General features: G+C 44.3%; 1 protein-coding gene across 16 annotated transcripts in view; it reads left to right on the top strand.

The window, feature by feature from the left end:
* Positions 1-23,904, top strand: part of RIMBP2 (RIMS binding protein 2) — a 354,432-nt gene that overhangs the window by 216,014 nt on the left and 114,514 nt on the right. For 12 of the 16 annotated variants that reach the window (XR_015057048.1, XM_085876872.1, XM_085876874.1 and 9 more), the window contains 2 exons: positions 3,681-3,857; positions 20,420-20,815. Coding sequence is in view for 15 of the 16 variants with exons in the window: in XM_085876872.1 (XP_085732998.1) it covers positions 3,681-3,857; positions 20,420-20,815 (573 nt within the window). In the remaining variant the exon portion in view is untranslated. The remainder of the gene's footprint in view (positions 1-3,680; positions 3,858-20,419; positions 20,816-23,904) is intronic. The other 4 variants (XM_085876876.1, XM_085876873.1, XM_085876878.1 and 1 more) reach the window with 2 other exon arrangements.

Genomic DNA, 23,904 nt, shown 5'->3' with positions numbered 1-23,904 from the left:
TGTGTCTTTCTCTGTGTCTTTCTCTGTGTCTTTCTCTCTCTTTCTCTGTGTCTTTCTCTCTCTTTCTCTGTGTCTTTCTCTCTCTTTCTCTGTGTCTTTCTCTCTCTTTCTCTGTGTCTTTCTCTCTCTTTCTCTGTCTCTTTCTCTCTCTTTCTCTGTGTCTTTCTCTCTCTTTCTCTGTGTCTTTCTCTCTCTTTCTCTGTGTCTTTCTCTCTCTTTCTCTGTGTCTTTCTCTCTCTTTCTCTGTGTCTTTCTCTCTCTTTCTCTGTGTCTTTCTCTCTCTTTCTCTGTGTCTTTCTCTCTCTTTCTCTGTGTCTTTCTCTCTCTTTCTCTGTGTCTTTCTCTCTCTTTCTCTGTGTCTTTCTCTCTCTTTCTCTGTGTCTTTCTCTCTCTTTCTCTGTGTCTTTCTCTCTCTTTCTCTGTGTCTTTCTCTCTCTTTCTCTGTGTCTTTCTCTCTCTTTCTCTGTGTCTTTCTCTCTCTTTCTCTGTGTCTTTCTCTCTCTTTCTCTGTGTCTTTCTCTCTCTTTCTCTGTGTCTTTCTCTCTCTTTCTCTGTGTCTTTCTCTCTCTTTCTCTGTGTCTTTCTCTCTCTTTCTCCTGTTCCTTTTTGTCCTGTTATGTTCTGATCTGTTCAGTGTACTTGCTCTTCACTCCACTCCAGCCTTGGCAGGGAAAGGAAAAGAAAGGATTCCGTTGACAGCTACACAATGGCTACGAGAGTGAAGGAAGTCAGTGATCCGAGAGTGGTGTTAGCCTTGGATCCATAGGGCATAGGCAGATAGTTTGGAGAACATGGTGGGATGCCAGACTGTATTGAAAGCTCAAGATATGACCAGAGAGATTGTCCTACGATTTCATGTCTGATATTGAGGGTGTCCATCCATTGGTGGAAGAGTCGAAACAGCATGTCCAAGGAAGAGTGACTTGGTCTGAAGTCAAATTGATGATCTGAGATGTGGGCATTGGAGAACAGGAATGATTTTATCTCAGCTGTGATGATGGATTCCATGACCTTGCTGATGATAGTAATCCAATTGACCAGTAGTTAAGGAGATCCGTTCTTGCACCTTTTTATGTAATGCGGTGATGTTGGGTGATTTCCAAGCAGATGGAAGATGACCTATTGTAAATGGCAGGGTGAAAAGAGCAGAGAGAGGAAGTGCAATAGCAGCAGAGCAGGTTTTTAGGACACGTGAGCTGATGCCGTCCGGTCCAGTTGCAGTGTCAGAGTCGAGGGTTGCCAGAAACTTCTCCACCTTCTCAGATACAAAAGACACAGAATACAGGAGCAATTAGGTGTGAATGAGAAGGGTGGGTACAGAGAGAGAGAGAGGTTATGGACACGGGATTTTGAAGGAAACACAGTCTTGAGGCATTTCGCCTTTTCACAAGCGGAGTCGTCTGTGATGCCATTTGAAGTGAGGGAAATGATGGAAGGGGGGAACACACCAGATACAGCCCTGACAAGGCACCAGCAGGTTTTAGAGGAGGGAGACAAGTTGAAAGTTCATAATTGAGGTTGGACAGATATTGTTTTCTGGCTCTCCTGAGAGGAGCGACACACACATGCTGAGGGCTTTGTGGAACGATTTGAGGTTGCTTCGGTTGGATTTGTCCTCCAGGAGAAGAATTCAAGTTGTTTTCAGGCAAATGCCTCACCACAGGATTCAGAGTACCAAAGGTACTAAGATCTTCAGAAAGATAACTTAAGACAAGATTTGATGAATCTGTGCAGAAGAGAAACCAGGTTTCTGTGGAAGAATTTCCGTGCTGAGTTAACATCAGGGGTAGTAGATATGGGAGACCATTTCTGAAGAGAGATGGCTGCTTGCATTCTTTGCCAATATGCCTGAGTGAAATTCCAGATTCACTGGTGTTGAGGCTGTTCTCTGAGAATATGCAGAGAGATGTTGACTTTCACAAGCATATGATCAGATGAACCAATTGGAGCAGAGGAAGAGGAGGAGATATTTGTGGGAAAGTTAGCAATCGCAAAGTTCAGAAGGGAGGATTTACCATTTGGAGAAATCTGGCTTGGAATGTTTACAGATTGAGTCAGTCCCATGGAGTCACAGAAGTCATTTGCTGAAGTGCCATGGCTGGTGAGAGAGGTATCAACACCTAGCGAATGAGCATTGTGACAATTTAAATGACCACATATGAGGAAGAGATAGTTGGGATAAGTGGTTAAGAGTTTGTCCTTGTCATCTGAGATGTTACAACACACAGACAAACATGAGGTGAGGTAGGAGCGGATGGGAAGTTGCAGTCAGAGTTACTCCTGAGGTTTGGGAGGTGTAAGAATAGTACATGGAGAGTGAGAAATGGAATTGTGGATGTACAGTCCAACTCTGTCACCAGGACTGGGGTCAGGTCAATCAAACTGGAGGAGACAATAGCTACAGAGAGACACGAAAGAGTCAGGGATGTCCTGTGGGAAGAAGGACTCTGTTAAACAGATGATGTCTGGTTTATCGGCAGTGGCCTGGATTGAGAGATCTGTCAGATTGGAGTGGAGGCCTCAGATGTTTGAGGTCCACATAGTTAGGAACCGTGGGGAGGATCTGCTGGTAGGACATGGGGATATGGAAAGGAGCAAGGAAAGAGTTGGGTGAGGGGAAGCCGGGAGGGTGTGGGTAGGGGGTGAAGCCGAGAGGGGTGGGGCAGGGGCAAAGCTTGGAGCGGGGGGGGAGAGCAGAGAGGGGACAGGACAAGGTGGGAGCTGAGAAGGGGCAGGACGATGGGGAAGCAGATTAGGGGAGGGGGGGTGGTACTGATTTGGAGAGATTTGATGCTTCAGGATTCTCAGACTGAAAAACCTGCGACATACTTCATGGATGGGGTGGTGGTGAGAATGTTTTTGGTTGAAGACGTGGAAGGAAATTTGGCTGAAAGTGAAAGAAGTGGCTGGATGAACTAAACGTTTAGGAGTGAAGAGGTTTTGGGAAATAAGTCTTGTCAACGAGAAAAGGAAGAGATTTTGATGAAGAAGAATGAATGGTTTGTTCCTGATGGAGTAAAAATCAGATTAAGGCATTTGAAAATTCATTTTGGAAGGTTTTGTTTTGTGTTATGAAGTCATTCATTCATTTTTTATAATGTTATGAAGTGCTTTTAAGGAAGAAAAACGTTTTATTTAGTGACGATTCAATTTGGGGATAATGAAAAGAAGCGATAGGGAAATGAGTAACCGAACACTGAGATAAAAGTTTGGATTTTTTCCCCGAAGTTGTTGTTGTTGTTGGTTGTTGTGTTTTTTTTTGGCGGGGGGGTTCTTTTCCCTCGTGAAGAAAAAGATATGTTGTTTGTATTTTTGATGGAGGGGGGGGGGGAAGAATTGAGCTGAGAGATCAGAAGTGACAGCTGGGACAAAAGGATCGAAAACAAGGCAAAAACACAGGGGGAAGCACACTTGACTATCACCAGTAGGCCCAATTTAACTCAGAAAGAAAAATATTTAAAGTTAAGTGAATATAAAGATTTAATAATAGGTAAGTAGATGTGACACTGGCATTATTTGGTTTAATAGCCTCTTCAGTTTCCTTTAACGAATGACATAGGAGTGGGATCTTGGAATGATTTGATTAGCCAGTAAAAGTCTGATCGTCCAACGTCCATGTATGAAAATCAATCAGTTTTGCACATAAATATTAATCTTTATTACTCATTTTCTCTATCCAGAGAGAGACCATCCCATTTGAAGCAGGTAGTGCAGAGAGAAGGCTTGAGGAGGACAGGGAGGAAGAAGAGGAGGAGGGGGAAATGAACTCTGAAGACGAGGAAGAGCATTATGACCACCCACCATTACGACAAAGTGGGACTTCTGTCGATGACTTCTTAAAAGAACCATCACGAGAGGTGCAGTCACGGCTCAACGGCCCAGAGAATCATTTGTTTTATGTTTGTTCATTGTGCACTCACTTCATCAGCACATAAATACACTCATTGGTAGCTTAAAGGCAGCTGTCATAGTTGTGATAAAAATACGTCCTTCTTCCATATGAGAAATACTTTTGAAGAAGGTTTTCAGTGAAAAATTAATCTATTGTTTGAAATTTACATTAAGATTCAGCTTTTATATCATACCTGAGGGTATCAGGAGTGCTTTCTTGATATAGCATTGTTTAACATCTTTGAGAAACATTGGTGCATTGTGGAGGGAAAAATGGAAAAAGTCAGATTATTTCACACATCTGTTGGTGATAATAATGACCGGAATGCTACTTCACATTAAATTTTTTTTTTTCCGTTTTATTCCATTTTGTGGAATTGCTTTTCTCCACTCTTTTGCTTTTCATATCCCTTGTTTCTGGAACCACTTTCCAGAGACTCACGAATTCTACACTTCGCTCTCGGCCTTAAAGTTAGCAGAACACGACCTTCTCATGTCATCCTCCATCTCTACCTGTTATCTTTTCTCCCCACATTAACCCTACCAAACAAACCCAACCCTCAAATTTGCATGTTAATGTTGCCTCTTATCCTCTCTCTCCCATCTTTGCATATGCATTCATTCACTTGTCATTTCTTCATTGGTCCACTTGTCAGTCAGTGTTGCCTCAGTCATGTCTTGCTTCCGTGAGCCGAGATATTTTATCGATACTAATAAGTGTCAGTGTGTGTCAGTGTTAATTGAAACACCGCTCTTAAAGATAATTACGGCCTTATTTAATTGTATTCTTTATCAGGCGAATCTCTGGCCACCTCACTCTCGATGGGGGTCTGAAGGCGCATCCTGGGTTACCTCGCTGGGATATTCGCCATTTTATTTGGCCTGCTCAACCACGCCTCGACTCGGAAAATACCATCCTTGATTCGGAATGAATTATTAACAATAAAGTTTTTTTTTTCCACTTTCCTCACTCATATTATCAAATGCGTGTTTCATCACACCTAAGAATCGCTGGATACATGGCAATGTTTATAAACGCCTGGAGACGCCAGTGTTTGTGGCTTTATTTCATTTCCGCATGTGCCATAACCTCAAGAATCTCTTAAACTAAGCCAAATTACAAAATATAAGCTCCAGAATCAAACTTTGCAGCAGTTTTGACTGCTAAAAAAAAGTGTTCATTTGTCCAATTCGGATAAAGTTTGGACATTTTGGGCATCTCCAGGATGTGTGTTTAATATGACAGATCAGTGATTGCTAATTGCTTGCCAAGCCAGCCGTTCCTTATCAATCATTTAATTGGAATGCTTGCTTGAGTGCTTAAGCCACTTGCTGAGTGCCGTACAGTCGACAGTTGCGACAAGGTAGAGGTACATGTAATTCTAAATCGGTTATTTTATATAACTCGCTGTGCTTTACAAAGGTTATATTATAGACAAAGGTTATTACAAATATTCTCTTTGTGAGTTAAAAAGCAAAATGTATTTTATAACACCCGATTTCTGAGCCGTTTGCCGTATCAACGTGTTTCCTAAATTACAGAACAAATTTTTTTTCTACCCATGTGTGTTCATAAAGCAAAACATATTCTTTATGCTAACTCCCCTACCCCCACCCATCTCTCTCTTTGTCCCATCCTCACTCTACCCTCTTCCAATACAGTGCAGCACCCTCTTCCCAACCTCTCTCTCTCTCTCTCTCTCTCTCTCTCTCTCTCTCTCTCTCTCTCTCTCTCTCTCTCTCTCTCTCTCTCTCTCTCTCTCTCTCTCTCTCTCTCTCTCTCTCTCTCTCTCTCTCTCTCTCTCTCTCTCTCTCTCTCACTCTCACTCTCACTCTCTCGCTTTCCCTCTCTCTCTCCCTCCCTCCTTCCTCTCTCCCTCTGTCTCTGTTTCTGGATGTATCCAGACGGTGGTTATGTCTGAATGGTGGTTATCGCCATTCTTGTTTGGACGGTGGTTATGTCCAGGCGGTGTTTCTCTCCAGACATGTGTGGATGGTATTTATCTCCAGATGTGTCCGGATGGAAGTTTGTCTCCGGAAGTGTCCGGACCATGTTTGTCTCCGGATAGCTTTGCTCCAGACACGTCTGGGTGGTGTTTGTCTCCAGACGTGTCCGGTTGGTCTTTGTCTCCAGTCGGCGTTTGTCTCCGAACGTGTCCGGGCGGTGTTTGTCTTGGATGGTGTTTATCTCCAGTCGTGTCCTGGCAGTGTTTGTCTCAGGACTGTGTTTATCTTCAGACATGTAAGGACGCTGTTTTGCTCTGGGCAGTATTTATAGTATGACCGGTAGAAAATGGATTTCAGACAGTACTTTGTTTCCATCTTCACTGTTATTCTATGTCGAATAATTTTGATGAGACAGTATGAATCATAATTAACACTCTACTATACGTCTACCTTCCCTTCTTCTCACCTCACGTTGCCTTCCCTTTCCCCATCCCTCTTCGCTCCCCCTCCATCTCCTCACTCCCCCCCACTCGCCCCCCCTCCATCCTCCCTCCTTCGACTATTCTCGTCAGCGAGGCGATGGGTGGTATTTGCTCATAAAAAATAAAATGTTCAAGCACATTTTCATTCTCTTGCTAACTCAGCAGTGGCTAACTACACTGGTGATAATAGAAAAGCTCTGTGATTTATGGCTTGTGGTATTGAGTGAATCATGTGCTTGACAGTGTCTGCGAATAGGGTTAGTCTGGAGGAGACCATAAAATTTTGGAGAGGTTCATTGTTCAGAACCACACAATAAGAATTACGCATCAAGTCTGTGCAAACGTGATACAATCATTTGGTCTGGCACACATCCTAGGGCAACAACGGCCTTCTTAAATTCCCCAACACGCACCGTGTTAAACCAATGAAGAAAACACAGAAACGAGCTGATACATTTAACAGGGGATTTATTTACAATAGGGAAAGGAACACATAAAGGGCAGAGTTAAACCGACTATAAAGAAATGCAGTATGTACAAGGCAAAAAGCACTTAACAGTTGCCACTTATAGACGGGCCCACACACAGACACACACACACACACACACACACACACACACACACACACACACACACACACACACACACACACACACACACACACACACACACAAATGGACCCCAATGGTCTTTGTTGAGGTCTTCGAGCTCGAGGAAAGGGAGCTGATGATCCCATCCAAGGGCGGGTACCTGCTATTCCTTCCAAGAGCATGAGTTTACCATCCCATCCGAGGATACGGGGTCGCCGTCCCATTTGAGGGAGTGGACTTGCCATCCCATCCGAGGTTGCAGGCTCGCCATGCCATCCAAGGTTGCGGGCTCACCGTGCCATCCGATGGTACAGGCTCACCGTGCTACCCAAAGGTGTGGGCTTGCCATGGCATCTGAGGGCACAGGCTGGCCACGTCATCTGAGAGCACTGGCTCTACATTCCATCTGAGGGCGCATGCTCACCATTCCTTCTGAAGGTGCAGACACTTCATGACTTTCAAGGGAGTGTGCTCATCCTGCCTCTCCGTGCAATTTGAGGGCACATGCTCACCATCCCATTTGAGGGTGCAGGCCATCATCCCATCCGAGAGTGCATGGGTACCACCTGAAGGTGTGGGCTCACCATGCCACCCGAGGGTGTAGGCTTGCCCTGCCATCTGAGAGTGTGGGCTCACTGTACCACCCAAGGGTGTGGGCTCGCTGTCCCGCCAATGGATGCAGGCTTGTCGCTCTACCCAAGGGCACAGGGTCATCGTACCTTTTGAGGGTGCCAGCTCGCTATTCCGTGCGAGGGTGCAGGCTCACAGTGCCACGTGAGGGTGCAGGTTTGATGTGCCTTTTGAAGGCGCAGGCTAGACGGGGGGAAATGAGAGTTGTGGGACATAAACGTAATGAATGGAAGAAAATGAAAAAATGATTTGACCATCCTCCCAATATATTGTTACGGATTTGGAAGCCATTTGCATACAAACAGACAGCAGTCCCCGCAGTTCAGTTATTTCGATAAGTAGGTGTTTATTGTCAGGGCCCCACCCCCTATGTCTAACGGGAATTACATGTGTGCGCTGTGGGTTTCTTTTATAGTCAGGTTTTTTTACATCGCCAACAAATCTCCTTTGTTCTTCGCTCATCGCCTCAGCTCCAACTCCACCCCTTGTCCAATCAGGAAACTCATCACCTCAGGGCTGGCTCCGCCTTAGCCAGATGGAGTGTTCGGCCCGACCAATGAGGGGAAGCCACTGGTCGCCCGAGAACCCCTTGTCCAATCAGGAGGTGAGTGGCCAGAAAAAAGGAAGAGTAGAGTGGTTGTCAGGACGAGTGTACTGCAGTCATTGTGGCCGATTGCTTCTGGTCTGGCGTGGTGGCTTGGTCTCAGTCGTGGTCTGCGGTCCTTCGCGGTGGCTCCTCGTGGCGGTGGTGGCCGAGCAGCCAGGGTCATGGGCCCATGGATTTCGGGACGTGGGTTCGAGTCCCACCGTGGTGGTTGGAGTCCAGTGTGACCGCACGAGGTGGGAAGGTACCCGGCCAGGCTCTGGTCCCACAGCTGAACTATAATCCTCGGCGGGAGGACCAAATAAAGACCCACGGGGTCCATTTCTTTTGGGTGTGTGTGTGTGTGTGTGTGTGTGTGTGTGTGTGTGTGTGTGTGTGTGTGTGTGTGTGTGTGTGTGTGTGTGTGTGTGTGTGTGTGTGTGTGTGTGTGTGTGGCTCCGTCCTGCAAGTAGAAACTGTTTAAGTGCCTTGTTCATTGTAAATTGCATTTCTTTATTCGGATAACTCTGCTCTGTGTCTCCCTCTCTATTGTAAATAAATATCTGTAAAATGTTCCAGTTCGTTGCCTGTCATTTCTACCATTGACCCAGCACTGTGCGTATTGAGAATTAGGGAGGACGTGTGCCGTAAGTTGTCGTTTGGACCGACGGACTCTGGTAATTCCGCTCGGTTACACCGGACCGAGGTCGCTAGAGCGACCCGGTTCGACAGTCTGTCGAGGGTGTGGTTTTCCCCAGTAGACAACATGGGTACTTAGGTATATTGAAATTAGGCAATTAACCCTACGCCGCGCTGTCAAAATATTGGCGACCACAGTCCGCTAAGGGACCCGTAACCTTTCGGACTTATCCGAGAGTCACGACCTAAATTCCGGGGTGTTCGGTGGAGATTGGTGGTCGTTTATCACCTCCTGGTCATGTCACCTCCTGACCACCTCCTGGTGGTCGTTTATCGCCACTGAACCCCTGCCCACAACAATATTACACCTACTCTCCCCATATTATCACCTTATCATCCTGGCATTGAAAACCTTTCTGACTTTCTGACCAATACGCAAAAACATATCCTCCACCAGGCACGTACATAACAATTCCAAAACATATCTTCCACCAGGCCGTTGTAACCGAGCTGCGCGGCTTGTCCGACCATTCCGCTATAATCTATTACGAGCTTCCGAAGATGTCCCCCTCCCCTCGTAAGTTGCACAATTAAAATGTTTCACATCTGACACCTGCTGAGTAAAATGTTGGCATGATGCTTGCGTAAGTAAAACGCTTCACTACATCTACCCCCACGCCCCAGCTGAGTACATCTGGTGAAACGTTCCATCCGCCAACATCCCTGACAAACAATGGGCAGATTACTCACACCTCCCACAGTGACCCACAATTCCCACAGCGTGTATGCAGCGTATCCTGGGTCTCGATCATTCTTCTCGTCCCGCTGCCTTGACCGGTGTTTTGCATCTCATTCCGCTCATTTCCTCACTGTTCTATCTGAGGGTGTGTGCTCACCGTCTCATCTGAGGGTGCGGGTTTACCTACCCACCCAAGGACATGGGCTTGTCATGCCTTTCAAGGGTGTGGGTTCGCCGTGCCATTCGAGGGCACAGGCTCTCAGTGTCATCCGAAGGCGCAGGCTTGTCATGCCTATCAAGGATGTGGGCTTGCTTTGCCTTCTGAGTGCGGATGCTTGTCATGCCTTCCGAGGGTGCGGACTCACCGTACCTTTTGAGGACATGTTCGCCGTCCTTTCTGATGGTACAGGCTCACCATCGCATCCGAGGGCCCCGGCTCACTGTGCCTTTCGAGGGTGTTGGCTCGCTGTGCCCTCTGATGGTGCTGTCTTTAGAACTTCAAGCCATTGCATATTCTTTAATGTACAGCACATTGCTACAGGTTATATAATTTTCTGAGAGCATTGCTATGAATCTGATGCAGTATCCTCTTTAGGTTACAGCAGGAATTTGTTCGTTGTTCAGGCTGCCAAAGATATAATGCATACTCCTCGCTTAAGGACATTGTGGGATTTATTGCATCCACCAACTAATGCCGATGAGGCGTTGGCTGCACTTGGCTCTTATTAACTACGATCAAATACAACCCATTGCTTCGTTGACTGGAATACCAAGACACCATGGGGTGGGGGGGGGGGTTAGACAGAGAATACGGGAGGGAGAGAGAGACAGATGGGAGAGGGGGGGAGAGAGAGGAGGCGGGAAAAGGACAGTGCAGGTGGGTGAGGGGAGAGAGAGAGGAGGGCAGGGAGTGAGGAGGAGGTGGGAGAAAAAGAGAGAGAGCATGTGAGAGAGAGAGAGAGAGAGAGAGAGAGAGAGAGAGAGAGAGAGAGAGAGAGAGAGAGAGAGAGAGAGAGAGAGAGAGAGAGAGAGAGAGAGAGAGAGAGAGAGAGAGAGAGAGAGAGAGAGAGAGAGAGAGAGAGAGAGAGAGAGAGAGAGAGAGAGAGAGAGAGAGAGAGAGAGAGAGAGAGAGAGAGAGAGAGAGAGAGAGAGAGAGAGAGAGAAGGTGTGGAAGGAGTGCGGCACTTTATTAGGAGAGGGCGAGTGAGGAAGGGATAGAGAGAGACTTTTGACTTTCGTATACCTTTATTTTATAAAGCTTAGGAAAACAGTTACACATGACATTCAAAACAAGTTATAAAAAGAAGGTGAAGGATTAAAAAACATAGGGGCAATACCCCTGGGTGCTCACCTGGTAGTGGATGGATAAGATAACCAGGGAACCACTGGTAGGCGTGGATGACCCACAAAATATGTCACGGAGAAGAGAGTAAATATTGATGGATATATTTTCAATGCCATGAACAAACTTTGGAACATCACGGGTAATGAAGGTTGTGGTGAAATTCCATCGGAATTGTGTATGTAGTTTCTGAGAAGAAAGCAAATATCTCTTTGGGAGGGCAACCCCTCCAGTAGACCCCCTTAGACCCAAATGTATTTAATGGCATGAACAAACTTTGGTACATCACGTGTGATGAAGGTTGCGGTCAAGTTTCATCAAAATAGTGTTTGTAGTTTCGGAGAAGAAAGCAAATACATATTTGGGGAGGGGGGGCAACCCCCCTTACACCCCCTTCGAGCCTGATTTCTCTAATGTCATGAACAAACTTTGCTACATCATGGATGATTAAGGTTGTGGTCAAGTTTAATCAGAATTGCATGTGTAGTTTCTGAGAAGAAAGCAAATACCTATTTTGGGGGGCAACCCCCATGGACCCCCTTCGGGTCCGATTTTTTTTTAATGCCATGGACAAACTTTGGTACATACAGGGTGATGAACGTTGTGGTAAAGTTTCATCGAAACCGTATGTGTAGTTTCAGAGAAGAAGTTGAAAGTATTTGTGGACGGACGGACGGACGGACGGACAATGCGCCATCCCATAAGCTCCCTGGAACGACATTGCAGGTGAGCTAATAATACAAGTACACAGTTAAAATGAAAGATTGAGATCATTATGGTCTACTTTACACAATGTATTCCTGTAACACCATTTCTGCTTAAACGGCCCTAAATATCTTTAAGTTTTGGTGAAAATAAAATTCTGCAAGTCGTCTGCCCATGGCAAGAGCCTTAAAAACTGTTAAAACACCGTCGTCAGCGTCAGAGTTTGCAAGAAGTTTAGCTTTCCTTGTTATATAAATTGCTAGTTTCCCCTAGGCAATTAAAAAATTTGCAAGAGTAGATTCGATAAGATTGTTGGAATTTAACGGCAACCTAAAAATAAAAGTACGCAAAGAAAAGAAAATATTCATGTGAAAATAATCTATTATTTTCCTTGTTGAAATTTCTTGAAAAAAGTTGTTGAAAAGAAGTTCCTTGTTGAAATAAAGCAATGCCACCCATTTTCATCAGATAGTTTCAGAGTGGGTTGCCATGGCATTGATGTGAAAAAAGGAAAGCGATGGGCAGTGGTGACTCGAAAGGCCATCAGTTGGCTGATAATGTCAATGAGACCATGGTTACCTTCTGTCAATGGAAAGTAAATAAATTTAGGCTTGACCCAATGTTTGCTGCCCCAGAAGAAATCAAGCAAATGTTTCTGGATTGTCAGCAACAGTGCTTCAGGAGGGTGCAAAGCGATCATTTTGTGCCACAAGGAAGCCAACAGGTTATTTAGCATGAGGGCACAACCTCTGTTCGACAATGTAGGTAATATTCCTCTTCACTTCTCCAGTCTATTATCAATTTTGTTAATTGTATTTAACCAGTTCTTAGCCATAAAAGCTGCAGTGCCAATGTACACACCGAGATAGCGGATGCCTTCCTTCTCCCACTGCAAGTCTCTGGGAAGATGAGGCAAACCAACAGCCGGGGTATGGCCAATCCATAGAGCTTTATATTTAGTGCAATTTATTACAGTTGTGCATGCCGGAGATAATTTTTCCAAGTCATTTAGTAGCATGGTGACATAATCACCATTACATTGACATAATCAAAAAAACTCCCAAAGGACATCCCGATTCACTGAATCGAACGCTTTACAGAGATCAACATAGGCTGCAAGCAGCCCCTGCCGAAACTCTCACTAATAGTATCAAAAGCTATCAAGTGTGTGTCTACCCTCAGGAGAGCCAGGAAACAACATATTTCTCATCTCAAGTCTGAACTCTCAAACCTGTCTCCCTCCTCCAAATCCTGGTGGCATCTAGCTAAGTCTGTTTCTGGTGTATGTTCCCCCTCCATCCGCTCACTTACCTCAAATGGCTGCACAGCTGACATCACGTGAAAAGGCCGAATGCCTAAACTCTGTGTTTGTTCTAAATCTTGTGTCCCAAACCCATCACTTTCTATACCCACCTTACCCAGTCACACCCACTGTTCCTGGACTCTGTGTCCTTTTCTCTCGACAAGGTGGAGATTTTGCTGTCAAACCTCGACCCATATTCTGCAACCGGTCCACACGGCATCAGTACACGTGTGCTAAAAACCTGCTCTGCTGCTCTTGCTCACCCTCGCTCTGTTCTAGTCCCTGTAGTGTCCATCTTGTTTACCCTGTGTACCCCACCCCATCCCTTTCCCTTGTACAGTTTTTTTTCCTTCCCTCTCCCTCCCCTCTAGTCTCCTGCTCTCCTTGTTGTACATTCTGTGTGTTAGCTCTCACATGAGCCTCGACAGTGTATTTATAAAAAAATTTATTTTAAACCCTCTCATTTGCTGAAGTTCATCTTCCATCTGCTTGGAAATCAGCTAACATTACTGCCCTGCACAAAAAGGTGCAAAAACAGATCCCTGCAACGACAGACCAATGAGCCTTTGCCCAATCATCTGCAAGGTTATAGAACCCATCATCGCTTCAGATATTAAATCCTTCCTATTCTCCAATGGCTTGATTTCCGATCAAAAATTTGGATTTAGACCTCGTAACTCTACCCTGGACTTGCTGCTTCTGCTCTCTTAACAATAGATTGAGGTCCTCTGCCAGACATGAGATCAGAGCCATCTCCTGAGACATATTGCGTGCTTTTAATCTGGTCTGGCACCCCACCCTGCTCACTAAACTCTCTTCCTATGGTATCCAAGGCAATCTCCACTCATGGATCACACACTTTCTCTACTGTCGTAGTCAATGTGTGGCCCTCAATGGAATTCTCTCGTCCCCTCTTCCTTTCCAGGCTGGAGTTCCTCAATGCAGTATTCTCGACTCTCTTCTTTTTCTGGTTTTCATCAGTGATCTCACCTACTCTCTGGAAAATCCTCTTTATCTCTTTGCTGATGACTCCACCCTCTGCCGTACCATTTTCATCCCTGAGATTGGCAAGCAGCAGCTTCTTTGCTCTCTGCAGATCTGGCTAAAATCACAAGCTGGTCCAACACATGGAACATGTCTTTCAATCCTGACAAATCTGACGCTCTCACTTTGTCTCTCCGAAAGGACCGTCTGGAACCCCCCCCTCCCTCCCCATATACTTTCTGAACAATCCTCTTGAAGAAGTCCTTTCATTAAAGCATTTGGGCCTCACTTTCTGCCATGATCTTTCCTGGGAAAGCCACATTTCCAAGCTGGCCTCCAAAACCAGTCGCCGACTGGGAATCCTCCGTCGTGCAAAGTCCTTCCTCGGCACACTTGAGCTCCTGACCACATACAAAGCTTTCGTCCGCAGCCTGGTGGAGTACTTCTCTCCCCTCTGGGCTGGTGATCCTGCCTCCCACCTTTCTCGGCTTCACCGTGTGGAAACCAAGGCATTTCGGATCATTGGCAACTCCCGTGGTGAGGCTAAGTCTTTGGGTCTCTCACTCTCTCACCGCAGGCAGTTCAGTGGCCTTTCTGTCTTCTGTCTCCTCTCTGGCCTCGCCCTCCCCCCCCCTCCGGCTCTGTCTGCGATCTGTCTCCCCCCATATTTATGCGGGGCGCTCACGGTCTGCCAGCAACCCCCTTCTGATAAACCTACCAAAATCAAGAAACACTGCTCACCTTCACTCTTTCATTCCTCTTTTTCCCACCTTTGGAAGAAACTCCCACGCTTTTCAATCTCACTCTTCCCTCCAGGTCATCAAAAGAGCTGTTCACCACCATCTCATATCTTCCCCTGACCAAATCCTCGATCTTTTCTACCCCCATTAACCCACCCAAGCTCACCTGCTTCAAATTCCCTGCTTTCCTTCCTGAAAGTCCCTGTAATGTCCATCTTGTATTCCCCGTGTTCCCCGCCCAATCCCTATCCCTTCCACAGATCTCCTAATGTCTCTGTTCCCCACTGTTTGTGCTTCCCTCTCCTGCCCCTCTTGTCTCATGACCCCCTTGTTATACATTCTTTGCGTTAGCCCTAATACGAGCCTTGACAATGTCTACCAAAAAAAAGAAGCTTTCTTTTGGTCAAGTAAAACGTTTGAAAAGCACAGACATCCATCCCACAAGTCCCGAATTAATAAAATGTTCTCATGAATTGACCGATTTAAAATACAAAAAGATTGATGGAAGTGTATTAGAAAGCTAAGAAAGAGTTTATGCAATTTAGAAGGGTCTTGGATCGGATCTTGTAATCCACACAAAGCAGAGAAATAGGCCGCCAATTCTGAAAAGATCTCCTTTCTTCGGGATAAGGCACACAACTGCACGGTGACAACGTGGTGGTAATAAACCTTCTGGTAAACTATACTTTAAAACATCTCGAAGTCAAGAATCTAGAAAACATCTAAAACATCTAGAGCAAATCCCAGAATATTTTCTAAATTTCAACAGGTAAACCATCAAAGGCAGGTGCTTTGTGATCGTGAAGGTCATTAAGAGCTATTAAAAGTTCATCTTCAGTAAAATCTTGCTCAAGAGAGTGCTGTTGTGATTCTTCCCATTGTGGTAGATTTTGAATAAAATCAGATATTGCTCGTTCATTACTTTGCTTTGTGGTAAAAACATTCTTGTAAAAATCCTGAATAAAACACTTCGACTGGGCATCGTCTTCAATAATTTGTCCATCACTTGAAAGGAAGCTTAGCATCAATCAATTCGATTTTGTGTTTTTTTTTCAAAGTTGAAAAAGTCTTTGCAACAAGTTTCTGAAGTGGACAGACCTTTAACTCGAAGTCGAGTTCGCACTCCGAGGGCATCTTCTTTAAACAGTTCAGTAGGGCTTGTTTCTCATAGAGCTGCTGGCATCGTGCATCCTTATTACCCCTCAGCCCGAATTGGCTAAGGGGTATTGTCGTCATAGGCGTTGTCTGGGCGTCCGGGCGTCTGTCAACTTTTGGTTTCCGTCAATTTCGAGGAGAACGCCTTTTCCGATTCAATCCATTTTTACAGTGTGTGTTGGGGCTGGGTTGAGGAAGGTTCCTTTCGATAATCATTGCGATGCGGTATCCAATATGGCGGCTAGGGCAGCCATCTTGAATTTGGTTTCCAGACAATAACTTGAGAACGGCTTGATAGATTGATTTTATTTTCATGGGGGTATAATGGGGGTGGTTAGAGGAAGGTTCCTTTCGATATACAACACAAGCCAATATCCAATATGGCGGCTATGGCAGCCATCTTTAATTTGGTTTCTGGACAATAACTTGAGAACGGCTTGACTTATTGATTTCATTTTTGTGTGATATAATGTGGATGTTTAGAGGAAGGTTCCTTTCGATATTCAGCGCAATCCGATATCCAATATGGCGGCTATAGCAGCCATCTTGAATTTGGTTTCCGGACAATAACTTGAGAATGGCTTCACACATTTATTTTATTCTGGCGAGGTATAATAGGGTTGAGTAGAGGAAGGTTCCTTTCCAAAATGGGCACGCTGCGATTTTCACTGTGGCCACCATCTTGAAATTGGTTTGCGTCTAGGGGCTGAGGGGTTACGCCCGCTTTGCGGTGCTATTTTTAATATTTGTCATGTTATCTTGCAAGTTAAGGATTTATTTCTTTAAAATACTTATCCTAGTTTGCTTTACATTGGTGAAGTTATTCTTATATTGCTAACAGAAGACTCGGATTTTTGCTTTTATATAATCCCACCATTGACAAAGATTTGTGAATCGTTCCGTGATTCTAGAATTTGAGGCCAATTTTTATTCAAGAATAATTTAAAAAAGGAATCATCCAAAAGAGAGGTTTTAAAGGACTAATGAGAAGTGTTCCTCTGAGGACTAGGAAAAGAAAGACGCATTTTAATTAATAATTATGATCAGAAAAACCAGCAGGCGTGATGTCATTAAAACTTGCATGGTTTTAAAAAGAGAAACTGATGTAAAATTTATCAAACCTTGCAAGCGACAAGTTATTTAACAAACAACGACACCAAGTAAATTGTTGAACGCTCCCGTGCTGTAGTCACCAAATATCGCCAAGAATCGTATTGTGACAAAAGCGTGGACAAAGGCCAAGCATGAGCAGGATGAGGTTCAGGGCTGTTCCGATCTCTGACTGGGTCTAATGTACAATTAAAATCACCACCTAAACACAATCGGGTATCAGGGGCAAGATGATGAAGGAAGGTAAAGGATTCAGGTAAGAAGGTTGCCCTGACTGTGCTGTCACTTGGGGCATAAACATTGACAATTAGTATCCGCTGATGGTTATATACAAAATCAATTGCAACTAAATTTCCAGGTATAATTTCTTTAAAAACAAGAGAGGAGATATATAAGTATAGAAATATAAAAGGCAATAAAACTCACGGAGGCCGTGTTACTGAAAAACCAAGGACCTTTCAACTTCAGCCTCCAGTCTGCCATGCAACTCGCAGATGCACGAGCTTCTCGTGAAAGAAGAATATCTACCTCTCAATTATTCATTAACTGCATCCTTTGAACATTACGTAAAGGATTACACCCTTCGTTTATATTTAGACTTGTAATAATCATGATAGAAAGGGAGGCTCAAGGAATGTTTATGTCTTCAAATGCTTCCTTGCTTTGAGAATGTATTTTTTCAATCTCTTGCAAGAAGTGCTCGAAATGGCAGCGGCTTTCAGGTTCTTAATGATTTGTGCCTTTTTAACAAAAGCACGCAAGTTTGAGAAAAAATAATTAAGATCGACTCGCTTCTTACGAGTCGTTTTTTTGTAAAAAATCTAAGATATTGGAAATAGAAATTGCAATATCATCAAGACTACTATCTGGGGGGAGCTCCTCAACAAAAGCACTCGACATAAGAGAGGGACAACCATCTGAATCATTGTCCTCATTTTCCTCAGGGCCTTCACCCATTTGCTCAATATCTATGGTTGATTCGGGAGGGAGAACCAAAGATGCAGGAGGGGCACACTCAGCGGTTACATCCTTTGATGTGTCGTTAGCTATAATGATCGCGATGTTGTTATCTTTAATAGAAATACTGCAAGGTTGAGGTAGCTCAGAGAATATGGGGATGGTATGTCCATTCTGGGGGGCACTAGTAGTAGTAGTAGTTGGAGGTTGCAAACCAGGGAGGGAAGGGGTGGAGGAGGAGGAGGAGGAGGAGGACAAGAAGAAGAAGCAGAAAGAGTAAGGGGAGGGGGAGGGGGGAAAAGTAATGGGAGGGTGAGGAAGGAAGAAGAGCAAGGAGAGGGGAAGGTGGCAGAGAAGGGGAACGGGAAGGAGAAGGAAGGGAAGAAAGAGGTGGAGGTGAGGGAGTAACATTGACGTCGTTACATAGCATTTTAGAGGTGCCAGGTGACTCAGAGGAGGAACCATCTGCTGAAACGGAAGCACATGTTGCGTGGGGCCTGTGTTGCGGGGAGAGTCCCTACGACCATCTGTGCAAAGGAGCAAGCAGCCGCTGAAGCAGCGAGGAGTTTTGATCCGAGTTCAGCAGTGATTTGAGAAGGCGAAAGAGGTCTTTTCAGACGCGTCAGGGTGGTATTTGTTTCCGGACGCGTCAGGGTGATGTTTGTCTCCAGATTCGTCGGGGGCGATATTTGTCTCTGGGACGTATTTATAGTATGACCAGTAGAAAATGGACTTCAGGCCTTATTTTGTTTCCATCTTCACTGTTATTCTATGTTATTCTTCTTAGTTTCTTGACTGTTATTCTTCACTGAATCATTTTGATGAGACAGTGTGAATCGTAATTAATGCTCCAATGCACGTCTGCCTTCCCTTCCTCTCTCCTCATACTGTCTTCCCTTCCTTTCCCCCACCCCTCCTCACTCCCACACCCCTCCTTGCTCCCACACCCTCCTCACTCCCACACCCTCCTCACTCCCACACCCTCCTCACTCCCATACCCCTCCTTGCTCTCACACCCCTCCTCGCTCCCACACCCATCCAGACGCTTCCCCTCCCTCCGCTCTCTCTTTTTCTTGGTCAACCAACTAATTCCGGCAGATGCCACACCCAATTTAACATCCATGTGAGGGACAGCACACACATTGATGAATCACCCTGCCTGTGAAACACCAGGACGACAGTTGAAAGCTGGGTTGAGATTTGAACCCAGGCTACACAATTTAGAGCCAGTGTGCATACCTCTCGGCCATCCTCCCATGGAGTGGGGAAGCATTGCTTTGTAGCCACTGAAAACATTTTTAAATTCTCTCATGAACTTGTAGTTCACTTTACTCATTCTAATCCTCTAATTTATTTTGCCTTCCAAGCTCTCGGGATTTCCCCACGGGGAACTGAGCCCCGGTCGCCACGCCCACTGCTAGCGCTGCGAGAGCTTTCACCTGCTTAAAAATTTTTTTTTGTTGTTGCAATCAATGAAGTTACATTTTCAGCACAGTCCTTAATCTTTTCTTCACCCAATATAATTGTCAGAACAGCAATGTCATAGAGAGAAGGTGGGAGCATAGTCTTCCTTAAAAAAAAAAATACACTTATACGCTAAGTGACGAATCAGTAATTTCTGAACTATTTCAGATTTCACTCCAGATTTCGACACTTATTTAGTCCACCAGATCCGATCCTCAAATCTGATATCATAATCAGATTATGTACTTTAATTAGTCTGGGAAAGTAGATTATGTTTCCAAGGCAAGGCATTTTTAATCAGCTGAATAAAAATGGTGGATCAAACGCCTGCGAGCTGAAGTTGGGTTTACCAAGAATGAGCCTTTGATGAAGGTAAGCCGTTAATTATCCACAAAAAGGGTGTTTTAATTAACCCAAACACCCAATTTTAATTCCTGCACTCCCTTGACGTTCCGTGTGTGTGTGTGTGTGTGTGTGTGTGTGTGTGTGTGTGTGTGTGTGTGTGTGTGTGTGTGTGTGTGTGTGTGTGTGTGTGTGTGTGTGTGTGTGTGTGTGCGTGCGTGCGTGCGTGCGTGCGTGCGTGCGTGCGTGCGTGCGTGCGTGCGTGCGTGCGTGCGTGCGTGTCCTCCATAACTCCAAAACCATGAAACCTCGTGGCCTGAAACTTTGCATGCGTACTGACACACACTGACATATATTATTAGATATCACCGATTTTGAATGTTGTGATGTAGTGTGGGTGCTCACACTGAGTTTGAAAGCTTTGTTCTAAAGTAAATTTACTTGTTTTCTTTTTGTCATGATAACATGCTTCCCAATCGATGTAGTGATAATGACGTTAAAATTTCATTCTTGCTGTAAATTTTTCTCGGACTATTCTGTTTATCAAATGTTATGTGTTTTATACAATAGACAGTGTTTTCGATAGATTTATGGAATTGCAGAATTTTCGATGCTGTGGGCTCGCTGTGCCTTTTGAGGGTACTGTCTCACAGTGTTGTGAAAATTTTATTTCAAATATGTATATGAGTTAATCTAAAGGATTTGATTTTCTCAGAGATAATTGAGTATCAAGCTAGTACTTGCAAATTTGTGTGGGGTTCATGAACCCATCAATCTCAAGTGGAATTTCATGACTTGCCTTCGGTTTTGCCTCAGATGCACTACCTTCCTGCTGGGAGTGAAAACAATGAGACGTGCTACACTAATGGCTACAGGAAGTCACGACTAAATGCCGTGGCAGAAGAATACCACTATGGACGCCGGGCAGCAGAGGAATACGACGTGCCACTCTATAAAATGGCGCATGAGTACGATGACCTACAGTATGACACGACAGATAAAGACGCCTTTGGTTCCGGGGTTGGGGGGTATGGCACATCATGCTACGCTGGCGGTGCAGCAGAAGGATACATGACAGAGAGCAGCAGGGGTTCGGACCTCTCTGATATCTTGGAGGAAGATGAGGAGGAAGAGGCATTCATGGAGCCTGGGAGGGTACGAGATGATCACCACACACGTCGACGCAGCGGTGTGGCACAGGGGCACCCCAAGGTGCTTTACAGCACACAAAGTTAGGATCACAGGTCTTATAGCGACTATAAAGATGAGGCCAAGTGCTCTGTAGGTTCTTTAACACTTTTATGTTTCTGGTTATTGGACTTTTCCTCCACCAAAACAAGACAAAAATATAAATGTAGATAGGTGTCCCACTGCAGTGTTCTTACGGACAGGTTAATTCCACCAGAAATATGGATGGGTTAATTCCTCCAGAATTGGTCATTTCCCTCATGGTAGCAGAGAGTATTGCATGTGGGTCCATTTGTTACTTGCAAAACCAAAGATTTGCAAGTACATTGGTCGATCGACTTTGTTAATAGTTGGCAAAAAAAAAAATTTGCCAAGTATGTTGGTCTGTAGCATTTTTCTGTTGGTCTGTCTGTTTGTCACACAATTTTTGGCCACAGTTTTCAAGGAATCGCTCTGAAATTTTTTGTGTATGTAGGTGACCAGCCAAGGACAGCGACGCTTAATTTTGGTGAAAATCCGCATCTGGATCTGAGAATTATTTTAAGTAATTCCTCACTATTGAGAGATAGTGCCAAAAGCAATAAACAGCACGATATCTGAGAAGTTTATAGATGGATTTGGACGAAACTTGGTGGACATGTGGGGTGTGTGATAAGGACTCACTGATTCCATTTTGGCGATGATCCATATCCGGATCCTGATTCGAGAAATTTTCAAGTGATTCTTCATCATTGAGAGATGTGGCCAAAAACTATGTGAAGCATGATATCTCTAAAAGTTGTGGACGACTTGTGACAAAACGAGGTGAATGATGTGGTTCGGTGACGAGAACAAACGGATTCGATTTTGATGAAGGTCTGGATTCAGATCTGACCGATCAGTGGGATACAAAATGTAAACTGTTCAGCCTGGCGGAGGTATGTGTTCTAGCGAGTGCCGTTGTGTTTCGCCAAGTGTCACTCTTTGAGTGATTTTTCATTCTGTGTCTGTTTGTCAGTCACCTGCAGGTCACAATTCCAAACTGATAGTCATGAAAGTTTACCAAATTGTCGAGGTAGCCACAAATGAGAAGCCTATTTATTGTGAGGTCAAAGGTCATGTTGAGGTCATATTTCTCAAATCATTTTTCATCTGATTGACTTAAAAGTTTAACAGGATTTACATATTAGATCACTGAATTGGTAAACCAACTATTTTTAAGGTCAAAGGTCAACTAAAGGTGAAACTTCTAAAATCATCAATTTTCATCCTTTTAACTTGAGAATTAAACAGCAATTGCATAGTGCATCAATGAATTGGGAACGCAACTACTTTTGAGGTTAAAAGGACAAAGGTTAACTCGGTCAAACTTCTAGAATCATCAAATTTCATCTGAAAAGTCCGTTTTCGTCCGATTAACCTGAAAATTTAAAAGCAATTGCATCGTGCCTCTGAATTTGGAAACCAACTGTTTTTGAGGCCTGAAGGTCAAAGGTCAATTCACGGTCAAACCTCTAAAATCATTAATTTTTGTCGCAAAATACACCACACAATACATTGAAGGCCTGCTATCTCTGATTGCTCTTTCTTGGCATGACTTGTAATACCCCTCTCACCAGAGCGGCACGATGCCACACACATTTGCATGGAGAAATTGCGGTCCTTCCCACACACTGATCCCCCTCCAGCTGTTAATTTTTTCACCTTGTATAACCTTCCCTTGTACACCTCGACTCCAACCACAAGCTTCAAACTAATTCTGTAAACTCGTTGAACAGTGCATAAATAAGAACAAACGGACACTTCTCGAACCATACATCCTATGATATTTTGTTTGTTGTTCCTATTTGTTACACTGATGAGTAATAATTGAGATATGGATGTTAAATGCTCTTTATTTATTTTAGAATAATATTTTAGGGATTAGATCAAGGGTCTTGCAGGGGGTGCATTATTGATGCATGTCTGTGCATGCATTGCATCAAGAGCATGTCATAAAGGGACATTTGTTTATTACCCTGCGCACGCGAAGCAAAAAGCGTGGTTCAGCAATTGGTTCATATCCGTTCGTCCGTCCTTCCTTCTGCCTGTCCATTTGTCCATCTGATCAGTTTATGATGGAGTAACAACTTTTCTCAAATCGAATGTTGAATTTTGACCACAAATTGGAACATGAATAGGATGACAGGTTTCTCGATTTACCGAACTTTAGCTTTGAAATGGTCTCAATCGCACATGCGCAGAGAGGAGTGAGATGATATTTTTACTCTGCCTGCTGCCACTTGGCATTCAAACAATATTGAAAATCATTCCAAACAAGAAAATTACTGTTTTTAAGGATGTAGGACACAAACAATAGGCACGAATCACTAATTAAATGTGTTCGATAGAGTGATGTAATAGACTCTGGGTAAAACGGTGGTAAAATCCAGAAATTAATTTATTTGTACACCTTTGAACCTCCTGCATCTAGTTTCCAGGGGCCCAAGCCTGAGAGTAAAGAGGAGAGTTATTATGGTGGTAAGGGGTCTTTCACTCGGAGAGTAGTTCATGCATTGAATGGTCTCCTTGGAAAGGTAGGAGTAGCAGAAACAGGAGATAAGTTTAAAATGGAACTAGATAAGTACCTATATGCATTGGAATTAGAAGGGATGGGGATATTGGCAGGACTTTCAGGTAGCTCGAGTACGGATAGTTGATTGTGTGCATCTCTGCGGAGTGTTGTGTCTGTTCGGGTATTGTCAAGTAGTGGTGTGTGGTTAATGGTGTTTCTCACCCAAGATACCACCATCGCACAACCCCCCCCCCCCCCCGCCCAAAAAAAAAATAAACGAAATAAAATATTTTATGATTAAAATATATATATTGTTTTTTTTCTTTCTTTAAGTAAATATTTCAAATAAATGTATTTCCCCGTTGTTAGCTCACCTGGAACGTAGTTCTGAGAAGCTTATGGGACGGCGCGTCGTCCATCCGTCTGTCCATCCATCCGTCCACCAATACTTTCAACTTCTTCTTTGAAACCACACATATGATTTCGATAAAACTTTAACACAACTTTCATTACCGTGTATGCATCAAAGTGTGTTCATGGCATAAAAAAAAAATCGGGCCCGAAGGGGTCTACGGGGGTT

Source organism: Eptatretus burgeri, chromosome 4 (genome assembly GCF_056783735.1).
Source record: "Eptatretus burgeri isolate ZD-2024b chromosome 4, Ebu_testis_v1, whole genome shotgun sequence".
NCBI lineage: Eukaryota > Metazoa > Chordata > Myxini > Myxiniformes > Myxinidae > Eptatretus > Eptatretus burgeri.
The sequence above is the reverse complement of the archived record's forward strand: the minus strand, read 5'-3'. Positions and strand labels throughout refer to the sequence as shown.